This window comes from Microcaecilia unicolor, chromosome 4, assembly GCF_901765095.1.
Source record: "Microcaecilia unicolor chromosome 4, aMicUni1.1, whole genome shotgun sequence".
NCBI lineage: Eukaryota > Metazoa > Chordata > Amphibia > Gymnophiona > Siphonopidae > Microcaecilia > Microcaecilia unicolor.
This window is the reverse complement of record NC_044034.1, coordinates 172,360,349-172,375,423: the sequence shown is the minus strand read 5'-3', so window position 1 is coordinate 172,375,423 and position 15,075 is coordinate 172,360,349. Positions and strand designations below refer to the sequence as shown.

General features: G+C 44.8%; 1 protein-coding gene across 1 annotated transcript in view; it reads left to right on the top strand.

Annotated features, from left to right (window-relative positions):
• MICAL2 (microtubule associated monooxygenase, calponin and LIM domain containing 2) overlaps window positions 1–15,075 on the top strand; it is a 357,507-nt gene that overhangs the window by 265,837 nt on the left and 76,595 nt on the right. The window contains 1 exon segment of the mRNA XM_030200975.1: window positions 3,266–3,340. Coding sequence (XP_030056835.1) covers window positions 3,266–3,340 — 75 coding nt within the window.

The following is a 15,075-nucleotide window of genomic DNA, read 5'->3' as shown; positions in this document are numbered from 1 at the left end:
TAAGTTGCAGCAAAGAGTCACAATAGGAGCCATTAGGCAGTGTTGCCCTCTAGTGTCAATGGTACAGACATTTAAGTCTGTGCTTCCCATCTCTTTTTCTGCTTGGTTATACCAGTGGTGTTGGGTTTATGCAATAGATTTATCTACAAATAGTTGTTCTAAAGTTGAGAAACTTTCCTATTGTGAGCTTTCCATGCAATCTAAGGGGATCTTTTACTAGCTTGAGTTATCTTTAGCAGTGGCCCATAGGAATAAAATAGGCCCTGCTGCAGATAACGCAACCTAATCTTTAATAAATGACCCCCCTAAATGAATTTTGTTTTACAAAGAAATTTCAACCTACTAGTTTTTATATTTAGGGATCTGATTTTATTGCATTTATGATGCATTTTTCATTTTTTTTGTTATATTTGCATACAAAATGCACCGTTATTGGGTACAGATGTAATTTAGGTCCAGAAGAGTGAAGATATTGGCAACATCAACAGATCAGGGTCAGGAGAGAAGAGGGAGGCAGCAACTGATTATGAGATAGAGGTGGGGGAGAGGAAAGGCGGGGCCTTCTTGTATTTGTAAGCCCCAAAAAAGTGAGAAGTACCCTTTTGACAAAATTTCTAGAAGAGGAATATGATAAAAGAGAATCCTTAGTTATATTTGTTTAGTTTTTTCTTTTTGCTTTAAGCTTTCATTGAATTTGAATAATCACATTAATAATAACAAAAGGGATTTCAAATAATAATTATAATTGTAATTACTGAGAGCCCAATACTCAAGCAAATTATGTGTATGTGTTACTGGCAGTCTGCAAACACATAACTCACTTTTCTTACTAAGTGGCCAGATTTTACCTGCATTGCATGGGTTTGGAGAGAGGAAGAGGTGGAGCCAGCCACTATCTGTATAGTGGCAATATTCATAATTAGTACTGAAAAGGTATAAAAACTGCACGAAAGAAGCTGCTAAACTAATGAGTTATCCATGTGGAGGGTAATTTCATAGCAACTTGCCTATTTGTGAAGGACATGTAGGTGCCTATTTTCAACCTATTTTCTAAAGACACAAAGGTGTCATGTGGTCGATATTTAAAAGAGTTTAGCCAGGCTTAAATCACCTGCATGGGGTTTTTCTCCGATATTCTGCAGTACTTAAGCAGTTAATTGAAAGCCGACTATTTGGTGGACAATCCAGAGTGGAATTGGCATTTATGCATTTAAGTGCAATATTCAGCAATTAATCATTACATTACATTATAATCTTATAACCCGCTACATCCAACATGTTCTAAGTGGATAACGTCAAGAGAAAAAGCGTACTCCAGGTATTTATTCAGAATAATCCAGTCTAAAACTTGAGAGCAACATCTATAAGTTAGGAGAAATATTTTCTAAAAAGAAGTGCCTTCAACAATTACCTTAAACGCAGGATAGTAATCTATATGCCTTAAAAAAGAAGGGAGATAATTCAAGCTGGAAGCTGCTTGATAAGTCAGTGAAGACTGAAGAAAACACAAAGCCTTCACTTTTTCAACAGAGGGGAAACCTAACCAGTGACATAGCTATGTGGGGCCATGGGCGCCTGGGCCCCCCCCCCCCAAATTTCCTCTGGGCCCCTGGTTTTGCTGGCAGAGGTTCCCAACCCCCACCAGCTGAAGCCTTGTCCAGGCCGGTCTCCAGCGCCGCCGCATTGCCTGCCCTACTCTGTCTTCCCCTCAGGTCCGGCACGCTTCTTTTAGTGAAACTGAGCATGGTCAATTTCACTAAAAGGAGCATGCAGGACGTGAGGGGGAGAGCAGGGCAGGCAATGTGATGGTGCCGGAGACTGGTGCTGGATAAGGCTTCAGCTGGCAGGGGTTGAGGACCCCCTCCAGCCAAGGTATTTGCTGCGGCAGTGGTGGGGGCGGGGGTGGCAGGGCAGCAGGGTGGCAAGGCGGTGGAGGGGCAGCAGCGGGGCAGCAGACCAAAATGTGCCCCCCCACCTCGGGCTCTGGCCCCCTCCCACTGTGAGGTCTGGCTATGCCCCTATCAAACAAACAAACAAAGCAAACAGTGGGCCTTCAGGATTGAAAAAAAGGGAGTCCTTTATTTATAATGAAGACCTGACACGGTCCGTGTTTCAGCGTACAAACGCCTGCATCAGGGGTCAAAGTACTCCTATAGGTCAGCAAAATGGTTAGTTGACAAGGATAAACAATCAGGATATATTACCCGCTGTTTGAACAGCTCGTTTGTAGAACGCCTTCAGCCGCATAAACCGTGTCGGGTCTTCATTATAAATAAAGGACTACATTTTTCTCAATCCTGAAGGCCCAGTGTTTGCTTTGTTTGTTTGGTTGCTTTTGTATGCTGTATTCCCTCTTTTTTGTGACTATGCCCCTATCAAAAAAGGATTTCTAGTGGCTCCACCATGATTCCTATTGAAAAATACAAATTGGTCAATCGGATAGCCCAGGGAATCCCCACGAAAAGCCTTAAAGGTTAGAACCAGGACTTTAAATTGTAATCTGGTTTACACTTAAGTTAAGCAGCAATATCGAATCACGTAAAACTCAGTCCTTTATGCAGTGTTGTTTAAGCGGTTTAGTGCTGAATATTGCACTTTAACACATAAGAGCCGGCCTCGCATAAACCCAGATATTCAATGCTGGTGCCTGGACATGGCCTAGTTTTGAATCTCCAGGGATTAAAAAAAAAACAAACAACCTACTGCCACAGGCTGATAATCTTCCCCAGTATAGTTCTGTTTCTGTTACACTTGCCACTTATTTAGACTCAGAATTGCTGCCATTTGTCACTCTGTTGCTTCTTCCTGGACACAGGAATTTATAAAATATGACAGCAGATCAGGTTGCTCTAGACCAGGAGTTCTCAATCCAGTCCTCAGGACACACCAAGCCAATCAGGTTTTCAGGATACCCACAATAAGTATGCAAATTTATCTCATGCATATTCATTGTGGATATCTTGAAACCTGACTGGCTAGTTGTGTCCCATGGACTGACTTGAGAGTCCTTGCTCTAGCCCATGTAGTCTACCCAATTTATTTCCTGCTGCAATATAACCGAGCCAGTTGTCTGGTTTTCTCCAGGCCTTCTTGAATTCTTTTGCTCTTTTCCCCCTAGAAGGCTTATTCCATCTATCCACCACCCTTTCCATCAAGAATTATGAATGACCACTCTGAAATCAGCATCTTGGTTTCTGAACATTGCCTCTTCTTCTGTATTGTTTGAATATTGTCTGATGAAATCTCATTAATCTTCCTGTTGTAGCTCTACATCGAGCCAATAGTTCTCGTTCTTCTACATCAAACACATGCCAAAAATGGAGGGAAAAGATGCTGTTGGGTAAGGCTATATTCTATTTCGGTGGTGTTTACTTTTAATGGCATCCTTTTCATCTCTTCTTTTCATACTCATATGGTTACCTTTACATGAAAATGGTATGGAGGAGTTTTATAACAGAGCACCTAAAACAAATTTGAAAAATGTGCTTACATTAAATAAGGCCTATACCAAAAGAAAGTATAGTAGTGTTCTTTCAAAAATGTGGAAATCTCAAAAGTGTAGCAAAACAGTACCAGCAGTCGCATTGCATAAATCCAGCATCTGTTTCAGTCCATTCTCTTGTTCAGTCATATGTCCCATATGAACATTATCTCTTTTTAATCAAACATGAACCAAAAATCAATTAGTTTGATATTCAATGACACTTTTTTTTTTGGGGGGGGGGGGGGCAGCTCCTACCTGGAGAAGTGCTGCTCACTGGGGCCGGTCACTAATTTTCAACAAGATTATCTAGATATTGCCATGGAAAATTACCATTGACCAACTTGGCGCTATCTGGGGATGGAACTGGGAGTTCACAGCAATAGTTGGTCCACCAACTAGGTAACTCACTGTTTTAAGAGGACAGCTTTATATTTGGATGTTCAGCTTCTGGATCGGGTGCCATGAATATCCAGGTATAAAGTGACTGGCATTAAACACTGACCACAGTGGGATGAATACTGGGGGGAAATATTTTTCAATTTGCAAATAAAATACTTTCCTGACTGCAGACAGGCCCATAGCTGGCACATCAGAAACAAAAACCTTTGGTTCAGTTGGGAAGACAAGGTCTTGATATTTTCTCCAGAGCGCAATATATTGGCGGTATTCTGGTTTACTATTCTTTTGGTATGTATTAATTTCAAATTACATGAAGATTACATGGGGAGGGGGATATGTGTGTGGATGGTGGTGTACATGAGTGTGGCTTTGAGTTCTGCTTGGTGTGAATGTTTAGGTTTGCTTTCTCAAGATGCATTGGATGAGAGGGGGCAGGGAATGCAATCTCAGTTGTTGTTGTTGTTGTTGTTGTTGTTGTAGTTGTTGCTGTTCTCCTTCTAGACCTTTTCCTACTGAGGGGGGAGGTCTATTGCTGTTCATGTTTTTTTTAAGCTATATTGTTAATCTTGCTGTGTATCAATATTCCTAACTTATAGGACCTTATGTATATTGTCACTTGTCTTTGTACCTTCTGTTCCAACATTCAAAAACAAATAAAAGAAAAACTTTTGCTATTCCTGCAACATACTTCCAAACTTCTTCAGAGCGACATGCAGCCTCTGTACCTTTATAAAGTAAGCACCCAAAATGTGTGCAAATGCACAGATTTGCACCTGCTCCTAGGCAGACAGATATGTGCAGACTCTGTTTGTGTGCACATATTTCATGAAATACATGCATACAAGACAACTTTGACCCAGCCCTGCCTCATGCACTGTGCTCTCCATGCTGGAATTTCATCTTATCTTTCGAAGCTAGCTCTTCCTTTTCACCTTTACCTTCTCTTAGGTCCTTGTACTTGTTGTACCTTGTTGGATTTGGTGGTGTGGAGGATGATTTGATGAATATCCTGTTTTATCCTGCAGTGTTTTGCACTTAGAATTTGTAAACCTTTACCTATCATTTTGTTTCTTGTCCTTGTTTGTTTCAAATTTGTGTTAACTGGTGATTTTATTGGATTTTTATGTGTACACCAGTTTAATGTTTGTTCTTTGAAGGGCACTATGTCAACTTCATTAAACATTACAAGCAGCACACATGTAAGTATACAGACTGGATCTGTGCCATGTTAGTCAAGCACCCAGCAGGTAGGGGTCTGTGCACCCTGTTTCTAATGATCCAGTTCAGCAGAAGTTCCTCACTCCCACTTCTCCTTTCTACCTCCAAACACTCACAACCCTCCAACTTCCCCTAAAGGCCCTGATCTGAAGATCTGAAGCTTGCCTTTACATTTGCCTCTCTGACTATATACATCATTCTCATTTCCTGTCTCCACCTTCTTATACAAATCTTCTGCTGTTGGCTCCAACCTATGTGCTTTGGTTGGAGAGACCTTGGGAACCCTGCCAGCTCCCGGCTATAGCTGCTGGTTCCTCACACCTCTCTGCAGCCCCTTTGCAGCTTCCTCTGGCTTATTCTCAAACAGTGATTGGAAGTGGGGGGGGGGGGGGGGGCACCAGCCTGTGGAAGTCCTTGCAGGAGGGTGGCAGGAGGCTGGCAATGGTAATGGTGGGAAATGATGAGGTCCATTTTGACATATTCCACCAGAAAAGAAAGCAGTATGTATGTAACCAGACCTCTGTTCAGAAGGAACCTGAAGGTGTTTGTCATGACGCAGGAGTGGGAGGCACTAGGTGACACAGTACCTGAGTCCCCGGGTTGGGTTCACAGCACTCTTCCCGGCCTCCAGGGGATCATGGTGCTCTCCTTATGGGATTCCAACGCTATGCGGATTGTGGTCACTTCTTCCTTCCTGTGCAGCACCGGAATCATTTTTGTGCTGCAGCCTTGCGCACCCTTACAGGACTCCCCACCTACCAGTGATGTCAGCGATGACTTCGGATGCTCTCCTTTTAGTGGGGGATTCCTCCACCGTTCAGTGCCTCAGCCACTTGGAGAGCAGTTGTCTGCTGTTTCATCTCGCTTTCTGTCTTTGACCACTGCCAGATCTGACACTGCCTCTTGCCTGCTGCCTACCTCTGACCACTGCTGGACATGGACGCCGCCTCTTGCCTACTGCCTGCCTCTATCTACTGCTGGATACTGATGCTGCCTCCTGCCTGCCGCCTGTCTCTGACCACTGCTGGACATGGATGCTACCTCTTACCTACTGCCTGTCTCTGACTACTGCTGGATACTGATGCTGCCTCTTGCCTGTCACCACTGCTGGGCACTGACTCTGCCTCTTGTCTGCTGCCTGCCTCTGACCACTGTTGGGTCTCGATGCTGCCTCCCATTTGCTGTCATCAGTAGCTTCTCCAAGACTCTACCAGGAAGTTCTACTGGCTGCCTGAATCCAGGGGCTCAACCACTGGGGAACGGTGGCCGCCGCAGGTGAAGCACTGTGCTTGTAGACAGTTGGCCTTCTAGACCAACACAAGAGCTCACTGACCGTGACAGTGTTACATGCACACACACAAAAAAATGATTTCTGTTTGTATTTATTAAGATTTATTTATCACCTTTTTGAAGGAATTCACTCAAGGTGGTGTACAGCAAGAATAAGTCAAACATAAGCAATAGACAATTACAGCAGTAAAAATATTCAAATAACAATACAAAGTATGGCATACTATTGTTTGTGTCCCAAACACAATCCTGCCCCACTTCTCCTCTAGCACATAAGTACTTAAGTGTTGCCATACTGGAACAGACCAAAGGTCCATCAAGCCCATCATCCTGTTTCCAATCCGGGTCACAAGTACCTGGCAAGATCCCAAAACAGTACAATACTTTTAATGCTGCTTACCCTAGAATTAAGCAGTGGATTTTATTTATTTATTTATGAACATTTATACCCCACTTTTTTCCATATGAAGCAGACTCAAAGTGGCTTACAATGCACAGATAAATCAATTACAATTACATTAGATAGGGGAGAAATAATAGGGTAAGAAGGGAAAGGGAAGAGAGACTAAGATGGACGGTGGAAATCCAGGTGAACCAAGAAGGATGATGGAAATCCAGACGGACCAGAGTGGCTCGAACAGTTCCCGGCAAGGCGATCCACAATTGGGAACTGTAGCAATACCCAGTTAGTTTTCTTCAAGTCCATCTTAATAGTGGCTTATGGACTTTTCTTTTAGGAAGCTATCCAAACCTTTTTTAAACCCCATTAAGCTAACTGCTTTTACTACATTCTCTGGCAATGAATTCCAAAGTTTGATTACACATTGAGTGAAGAAATATTTTCTCAGATTTGTTTTAAATTTACTACTTTGTAGCTTCATTGTGTGCCCCTAATAATTTTGGAAGGAGTAAAAAAGCGATTCACGTGGAATTCACCTTTCCTAATTCCACTATATCTTTATTGAGATGTGGCGACCAGAATTGCACACGATATTTGAGGACCGATAAAAAGGCATTATAATGCCCTCATTATGGTTTTCCATTCCTTTCCTAATAATACCTAACATTCTATTTGCTTTCTTAGCCGCCACTGCACACTGAGTAGTAGGGTGACTCCTATCCCACGTGCATCACGTTGCACTTGCTCACATTAAATGTCATCTGCCATTTGGTTACCCAGTCTCCCAGTCTCATAAGGTCCTCTTGTAATTATTCACAATCCTCTTGCGACTTAACAACTTTGAATAACTTTGTGTCGTCAGCAAATTTAATTACCTCACTAATTACTCCCATCTCTAGATCATTTATAAATATACTAAAAAGCAGCGGTCCCAGCACAGACTCCTGGGGAACCCCACTATCTACCCTTCTCCATTGAGAATACTGACCATTTAACCCTACTCTCTCTTTTCTATCTTTTAACCAGTTTTTAATCCACAATTGATGTCACGGTTGTGCCCAGGTTCCTGGCTCGCAGTCACCTCGGTCCCCGGGGTTTAGACCTGGGGAATGCTGCGAATTGATGGTTTACTGTTTGCCGTGTTCCAGACGATATGCTGGACATCTGTTCTGCCTTGTCAGTGTTTGGGTGATTCCTCCTGCTGCTGCCGCCCTTCGGCAAGGCCCAAGGGCTCACTAACCTAGAGGTCCACGAGAACCGTGACAGATTGCAAGGCCATGAGCTCGGAGGGATCAGTCATCATGCAGGTGCTGCAGGAGCATACTAGTGCCCTCCACACCCTGGGGGCACTGATGGATCAGCTCGAGAGACTTATGTCGGCATCCCTAAAGGCAACAGCGGATGCTTCAAGTGCAGGTCCAGCATCAGCAAGAGCTCCGGCCACGCCAGGGATCCGTCTGAAATCACCACCTAGATATGACGGCAATCCCAAAGACTGTAGATGTTTTCTCAACCAGTGTGAAATAATCTTTGAGCTCCAGTCCCAAGATTTTCCCTCGGAGAGAACTCAAATAGCTTACATTATGTCTCTGTTGTCCGGTCAAGCATTGGTGTGGGCGTCCCCTCTGTGGGAGAAGGACGATCCGGTGCTTCATGATCTCCTGGGGGGTTTTGGAGCACTTTAGACGAGTTTTTGAAGATCCAGGGAAGGCTACTTCCGCAACTGCTGCACTCTTGAGACTCAAGCAAGGTACACAGACCCTGGGGGACTATGCGATCAGGTTCCGCACCTTGGCTTCTGAGTTAGCTTGGAACAATGAAAGTCTAATCGCAACCTTCTGGCAGTGATTGGCACCGCAGATTAAAGATGAGCTGGCTGGACGTGAACTTCCCACCAGGTTGGATGAGCTAATCAAGATCTGTACTATGATTTATATTCGATTCCAGGAACGTGGCCGAGAATGGCGTTCCATAGAGAAAATAGGCATTAAGACCGCTAGCCCTCCAGTGTTACCACCGACTCCTCATCTGCGGGAGGTACCCCCCCCCCAAACCACCAGCGGAACCCATGCAATTAGGCCATACCCCGCTCACGATTCAAGAGAAACAGAGACGTCGGACCCTTAACCTCTGCCTGTATTGTGGTGAGACGGGACACTACGCGGTCAATTGTCCACAGAAACCTGGATCCTTGGGGGCAGGTCTGACTGCAGGCACAGTAATAAGCCAGTCTTCTAACTTTCTGAGTACCCAGTTTTTAATGCCAGCAGTGCTCGACCTAGGTCACCGGCAAGAGCATACTGAGGTCTTCCTGGACTCCGGGGCGGGTGGAAACTTTATAACCGCGTCTCTGGTCCAGCAACTTAACATTCCAACACAAGAACTACCTAAGACCATCCCGCTCTTTTCAGTGTATGGGAGTATTCAAGGATATGTAAACACTCAAAAGATTCCTGTGAGCTTACAGATTGGCAATCACCGGGAGGACATCTCTCTATATGTCCTTCCCTCAGCGGTGCAGCCCATTGTGTTGGGTCTTCCCTGGCTACAGAGACACAATCCGGTCCTGGACTGGGGAAAGGGTGAGATCGTGGACTGGGGCGAGTCGTGCCGGAAACTTTGTTTTATCCCTGACACCGACAGTGTGGTCGGCAAACAGTTGGACCAGGATTCAGATGCATGGACGGATATTAGTGACTCTCAGGACTCTTTTACGAGGGGGATGACCTGTGCATGTGCCTTACCCCCGATCAGCCAGTGCCAAGTGGAATCCATTAACGGGCCCAGGTCCCAAGATCCGGCCAACAGGACTTCTGAGACGCCTCCTCAGGGCCAGTGGTCCCGCACTTTACGTAAGAAGTCGACTCCAGGACCTAAGCTTCAGGACAATCTGGAGCTCCGGAGATCTAAGAATCAAAAAGCTAGTTCGCAGCAAACCATGGTCCGTAGCTCCACTCCAGCACCATGCACTCAACCCCGCTTGGTGAACAAAGCCCAGTCTTGCCCTCAACCGGCCAGCTCCCGGCCGGCGCCTAAGGATACGGACATTGGAAAACTACCTAATCGTGCCAGCCGATTTCACCAAGAAGATCCAGGGAAATCCAGACCTCCCAAGAAGCCCGGGGAGGCCTTAAGGGAGGGATACTGTCAGGTTGTGCCCAGGTTCCTGGCTCGCAGTCACCTCGGTCCCCGGGGTTTAGACCTGGGGAATGCTGCAAATTGATGGTTTACCGTTTCCCATGTTCCAGAAGATATGCTGGTCCGGTCCGAGTCTTCCAGCTCTCCAGATTGTTTTGGGAGTTTTTTGGAACCAAGCAGTATCCATACCTGGTGAACTCCCTTGTGACCTGCCTTTATTAACCACCTGGTAAGGTTCCTAGTTGCCTTGCAACAGAGGTCCTCAGAGGAGTTTCCTTTGGTGGAGTTCATTTGCAGTGCTACTGAAGTTTTTCCTGTTTTATGTTTTGACCCTGCTTGTTTGCTGAGTACTTTTCTCTCTGCTGCCTGCCCAGACCCGGCTTGACTCCTGGCTTGCTTTGCTGTCGGCTGCCTGCCCTGACCCAGCTGGGTTCCTGGTTCTTTTCCTGCTGGTCCCTGCAGTTCTGCTTTCCTGCCCTGTCCAGTAAGTCCTGCCGACCGCCCACACTCTGGGGCTCAACCCTTGAGGAACGGTGGTTAAGTGCAGGTGAAGTTTGGGCTATTTCTGGTCCAGCTGGTGCCGGCCTGAGCTGCCTCAGCGGCAGCCTCCGTCTAGTGTTCCGGTCTGTTCTGCCTTTTCAGTGTTTGGGTGATTCCTCCTGCTGCTGCCGCCCTTCGGCAGTGGCCCAAGGGCTCACTAACCTAGAGGTCCACGAGAAGCGTGACAATTGAACACTACCTCCTGTCCCATAGATTTTCCAATTTTCTCTGGAGTCTTTCATGAGGTACTTTGTCAAATGCCTTTTGAAAATCCAGATACACAATATCTGCTGGCTCATCTTTATTCTCGTATTTGTTCCCTTCAATGAAATGTAATAAATTTGTGAGGCAAGATTTCCCTTCAAAATCCATGTTGGCTTTATCTCATGAATCCATGCTTTTGAATATGCTCTGTAATTTTGTTCTTTATAATTGTCTCTACCATTTTGCCCGGCACCAACGTCAGGCTTACAGTTCTATAATTTCCCGGATCACCTCTGGAGCCCTTTTAAAAAATTGGCTTTACATTGGCCACCCTCCAATCTTCTGGTACCATGCATGATTTTAAAGATAAATTACATATTACTAACAAATAGTTCTTTAAGATTGTTTTTCAATTCTGTCCGTATGCTGAGATGAATATCATCCGGTCCTGGTGATTTGCTACTCTTCAATTTGTCAAATTGGGCCATTACATCTTCCAGGTTTATAGAGATTTTATTTAGCTTCTCTGACTCGTCAGCTTTGAATACCATTTCTGGCACCAGTATCTCTCCCAAATCTTCCTTGGTGAAGACCGAAACAATGTATTAATTTAATCTCTTCACTATGGGATCTTGCCAGGTATTTGGGATCTTGCCAGGTATTTGTGACCTGGATTGGTCACTGTTGGAAACAGGATGCTGGGCTCGATGGACCTTTGGCCTTTCCCAGTATGGCAGTACTTATGTACTATGGCTTTGTCTTCCCTGAGTGTTCCTTTTACCCATTGGTCAACTAGCAGTCCTACTGATTCTTTTGCTGGCTTCTTGTTTTTAATATACCTAAAAAAGTTTTTACTATGTGTTTTTGCCTCCAACACAATCTTTTTTTCAAAGTCCCTCTTTGCCTTCCATATCTGCACTTTGCATTTGACTTGCCATTCCTTATTCTATTTCTTATTATTTTCAGTCAGGTCTTTTTTCTATTTAATAAGGGTTTTTCTCTTAGCTCTAATAGTTTCTTTCACCTCACTTTTTAACCATGCCAGCTGTCGCTTGGCCTTCCTTCCTCCTTTTTTAATATATGCAGTGGCGTACCAAGGGGGGGGCGGTCCGCCCCGGGTGCACGCCGCTGGGGGGGTGCCGCGCGCCTGTCGGCTCTTCGTTTTCATGATCCCTTTGCCCTGGAACAGGTTACTTCCTGTTCTGGGGCAGAGGGAGCATGAAAACGAAGAGCCGGCAGGCGCGTGGCACCCCCCCCCCCCCAGTGGCGTGCACCCGGGGGGGGTCTTTTGCCGGGGGATTGGGGGTTCTTTCGCCTGGGGGGGCATCGCGCTGTTCCAGGGGGGCGCTGCACCCGGAGGGGCGGGGCGCATCAGCAATCCGCCCCGGGTGTCAGCCCCCCTAGGAACGCCACTGAATATATGGAATGTAACTGAGCTGGGTTTCCAGGGTGGTATTTTTGAAAAGCATCCACGCCTGATGTAAATTTTTGACCTTTACAGCTGCTCCTCTGTCCCCCCCCCCCCCCCCCCCCCGTTCTTCTTATTTTATTATAGTCTCCTTTTTGAAAGTTAAATACCAACATATTGGATTTCCTGTGTGTACCTACTCCAGAGCTTATATCAAATCTAATCATATTATGATCACTGTTAAAAAGCAGCTCCAGCACCATTACCTCCTGCACCAGATCATGCGCTCCACTAAGGACTAGGTCTAGAATTTTTCCTCCTCTTGTTGGCTCCTGTACCAGCTGCTCCATAAAGCAGTCCTTGATTTTGTCAAGGAATTTACCTCCCTAGCATGCCCTGATGTTACATTTACCCATTCAATATCGAAGTAATCGAAATCACCCATTATTGTTGTGTTACCTAGTCTATTAGCCTCCCTAATTTCTGATAACATTTCTACATCTCTCTGTTCATCCTGGCCAGGTGGACGATAGTACACTCCTATCACTATCCTTTTCCCCTTTACACATGGAATTTCAATCCATAGGGATTCCAAGATGTGTTTTGTGTCCTGCATTATTTTCAATCTATTTGATTCAAGGCCTTCCTTAACATACATTGCTACCCCTCCACCAGTTCAATCCACCCTATCACTATGATATAATTTGAACCCTGGTATGAGTGGAAACTGATCCCATTGCATTGTTTGGTTGGTTGCGGAGTAAGGAACTACCATAAGTTAAAAGCAAGTTTTCTTCCTGGACTCTTCCATGTGGGCAGCATGTGAGGAAGACCCCCTTCACTTCCCAAACCTTGTGTTTTTATAGTTCCTTCCAACTTCAGGGACTCTCCCACTCCTGATCATTTTAACACATGAGCAACACTTCTTATTGCACCATCTTCTAGGGAGCAAATGTAATTTTTAAAAAATGGGGTAACGAGATGACTAGAGATGGGGAGAGGGAGGGAAAGAGTTGCTGTACACAGAGAGTTATGGTCAGACAGCAGTGATGAGGTGGGTTTTCAGTGCCTTATGCTAAGGAAAGGCATGTTTTGATGTCTCAAAATTCAAACAGTAGAACAACAGTTCTATGCTACATAAACAATACATGTAGTTTTCACTATACAAAACTATGCGTGTTTTTTAAGGCAATTAAATTACCACACAGAAAACAGGTACAAATCTCTGATGGTAATTTATCATTAGGTACTAAGGAAAACAAAACTGCTTGTGGGGTTAATATTACCCTTGGGTTAATAGAACCACCACAATTGATTATTGCTGTTATAACGGACACAAAGTAACATCTGCAAGGGACAAAATGGTGATATTAGCTGAAATAAGAAACATGGAGCAGAAGCACCAGTTACAAGGCTTCAACTCCAGTAATTTCCCATTTGGAACAGTAATATTTTAAATAAATTAATAAAATTATGAGTAAAGTGATGTGGCAGCAGTGTTAGGCCACTTTTTAAGGTAATAAATAGAGGTAAGACAAAATAAAGAAAAGAAGATGATACGACTTACTACGTTTTTTTATTATCTTTCAAAGGCGATACCAAACGATGACATATCAGAGTATATGTGTGTTTGTGTATATATATATATATATATATATATATATATATATATATATATATTGTAAAGAGTATGTAGGAAAGGCCCCAAAGGAACCCGGGGATAGGCCAGAATACCCCCGTTATAGGCAGGCATTCCCCAGGAAAAAACTAGAAATAAAGAACTACAACTCCCAGCATGCCCCAAGGGAGCCTGGGGATAAGAGAAACTATGTGCATTCCCAGGAGTCACCAGAGGAGGGCCGCAGGGGAAGGAGTAAGGCTGATTCTCCAACCTGGTGGAAGAGGTGGTGGAACAAGTGGGTGGAGAAAGAAGGGACTCCAAAGAACTTTAATGAAGAAAAGGGTGAGCAGCTGGGAGAAGGGCGGGGTGAAGAGAATATGGATTGGGCTCCTGAGGGGAGAGAGGAGGAGAGTGAGCCTTGCCCTATGGAGTTGACTGAACCGGAGAACACCCTGGAAGAGCCGATGGACTTTTCAGCTCTGGCTCAGCGAAAGCCAAGAAAGTAGCGGGGCCAAGCCGGGTCATGCGGGAGGAGGTCAGGTAGGAGTATGACTGACCAAGAGGGTGGGACCCTAGGCTTTGAGCCCGCGCAGAGCCACTGTGTTTTGAAAGCTTGGCTAGAACTGAACTGTGTTTTGAAAGCCTGGCTAAACTGAGCTGTGTTTTGAAAGCTTGGCTAAAATTGAACTGTGTTTTGAAAGCCTAGCTGGACTGAGCTGTGTTTTGAAAGCTTGGCTAGAACTGAACAGTGTTTTGGAAAGCCTGGCTAAACTGAGCTGTGTTTTGAAAGCTTGGCTAAAATTGAACTGTGTTTTGAAAGCCTAGCTGGACTGAGCTGTGTTTTGAAAGCTTGGCTAGAACTGAACAGTGTTTTGGAAAGCCTGGCTAAACTAAGCTGTATTTTGAAGCTTGGCTAAAAATTGAACTGGGTTTGGAAACCAGGGTGGAATTGAGCCCTGGGTTTGTTTTTCTTTTTACTGCTACTCTCCAGGGGACCGGGAGAGATCCTTATTTTTGTTTTTTGAGAAAAAGGGGAGCCATACAGGAGTGTGTTTTTTGTGTTGTTTGGTTTTTTTTTTTTTTGGAAGAGCTGCAACCCCGGGAGAAAAGAGGATCCACTTTTACAATATATATATATTAATCCATCTAGGCACATAAAACCTTTGAAGTTTTGACACCCACCAGACAGGACTGATGTTACGATTCTGCAGTATAGGCAGGGGAATGTTTGGGACTCACTCCTGATTGGCTTGTCAGGGGCTGAGCCAGCAGATGTCAGAAGCCTGATCCATTTAAGTCTGCCTTTCCCCTGCAATCATTGTTTTAGTGTTGATTGCTTTGTTTGCTCAGCTGAAGCCAGCCTGCCCTGCAGT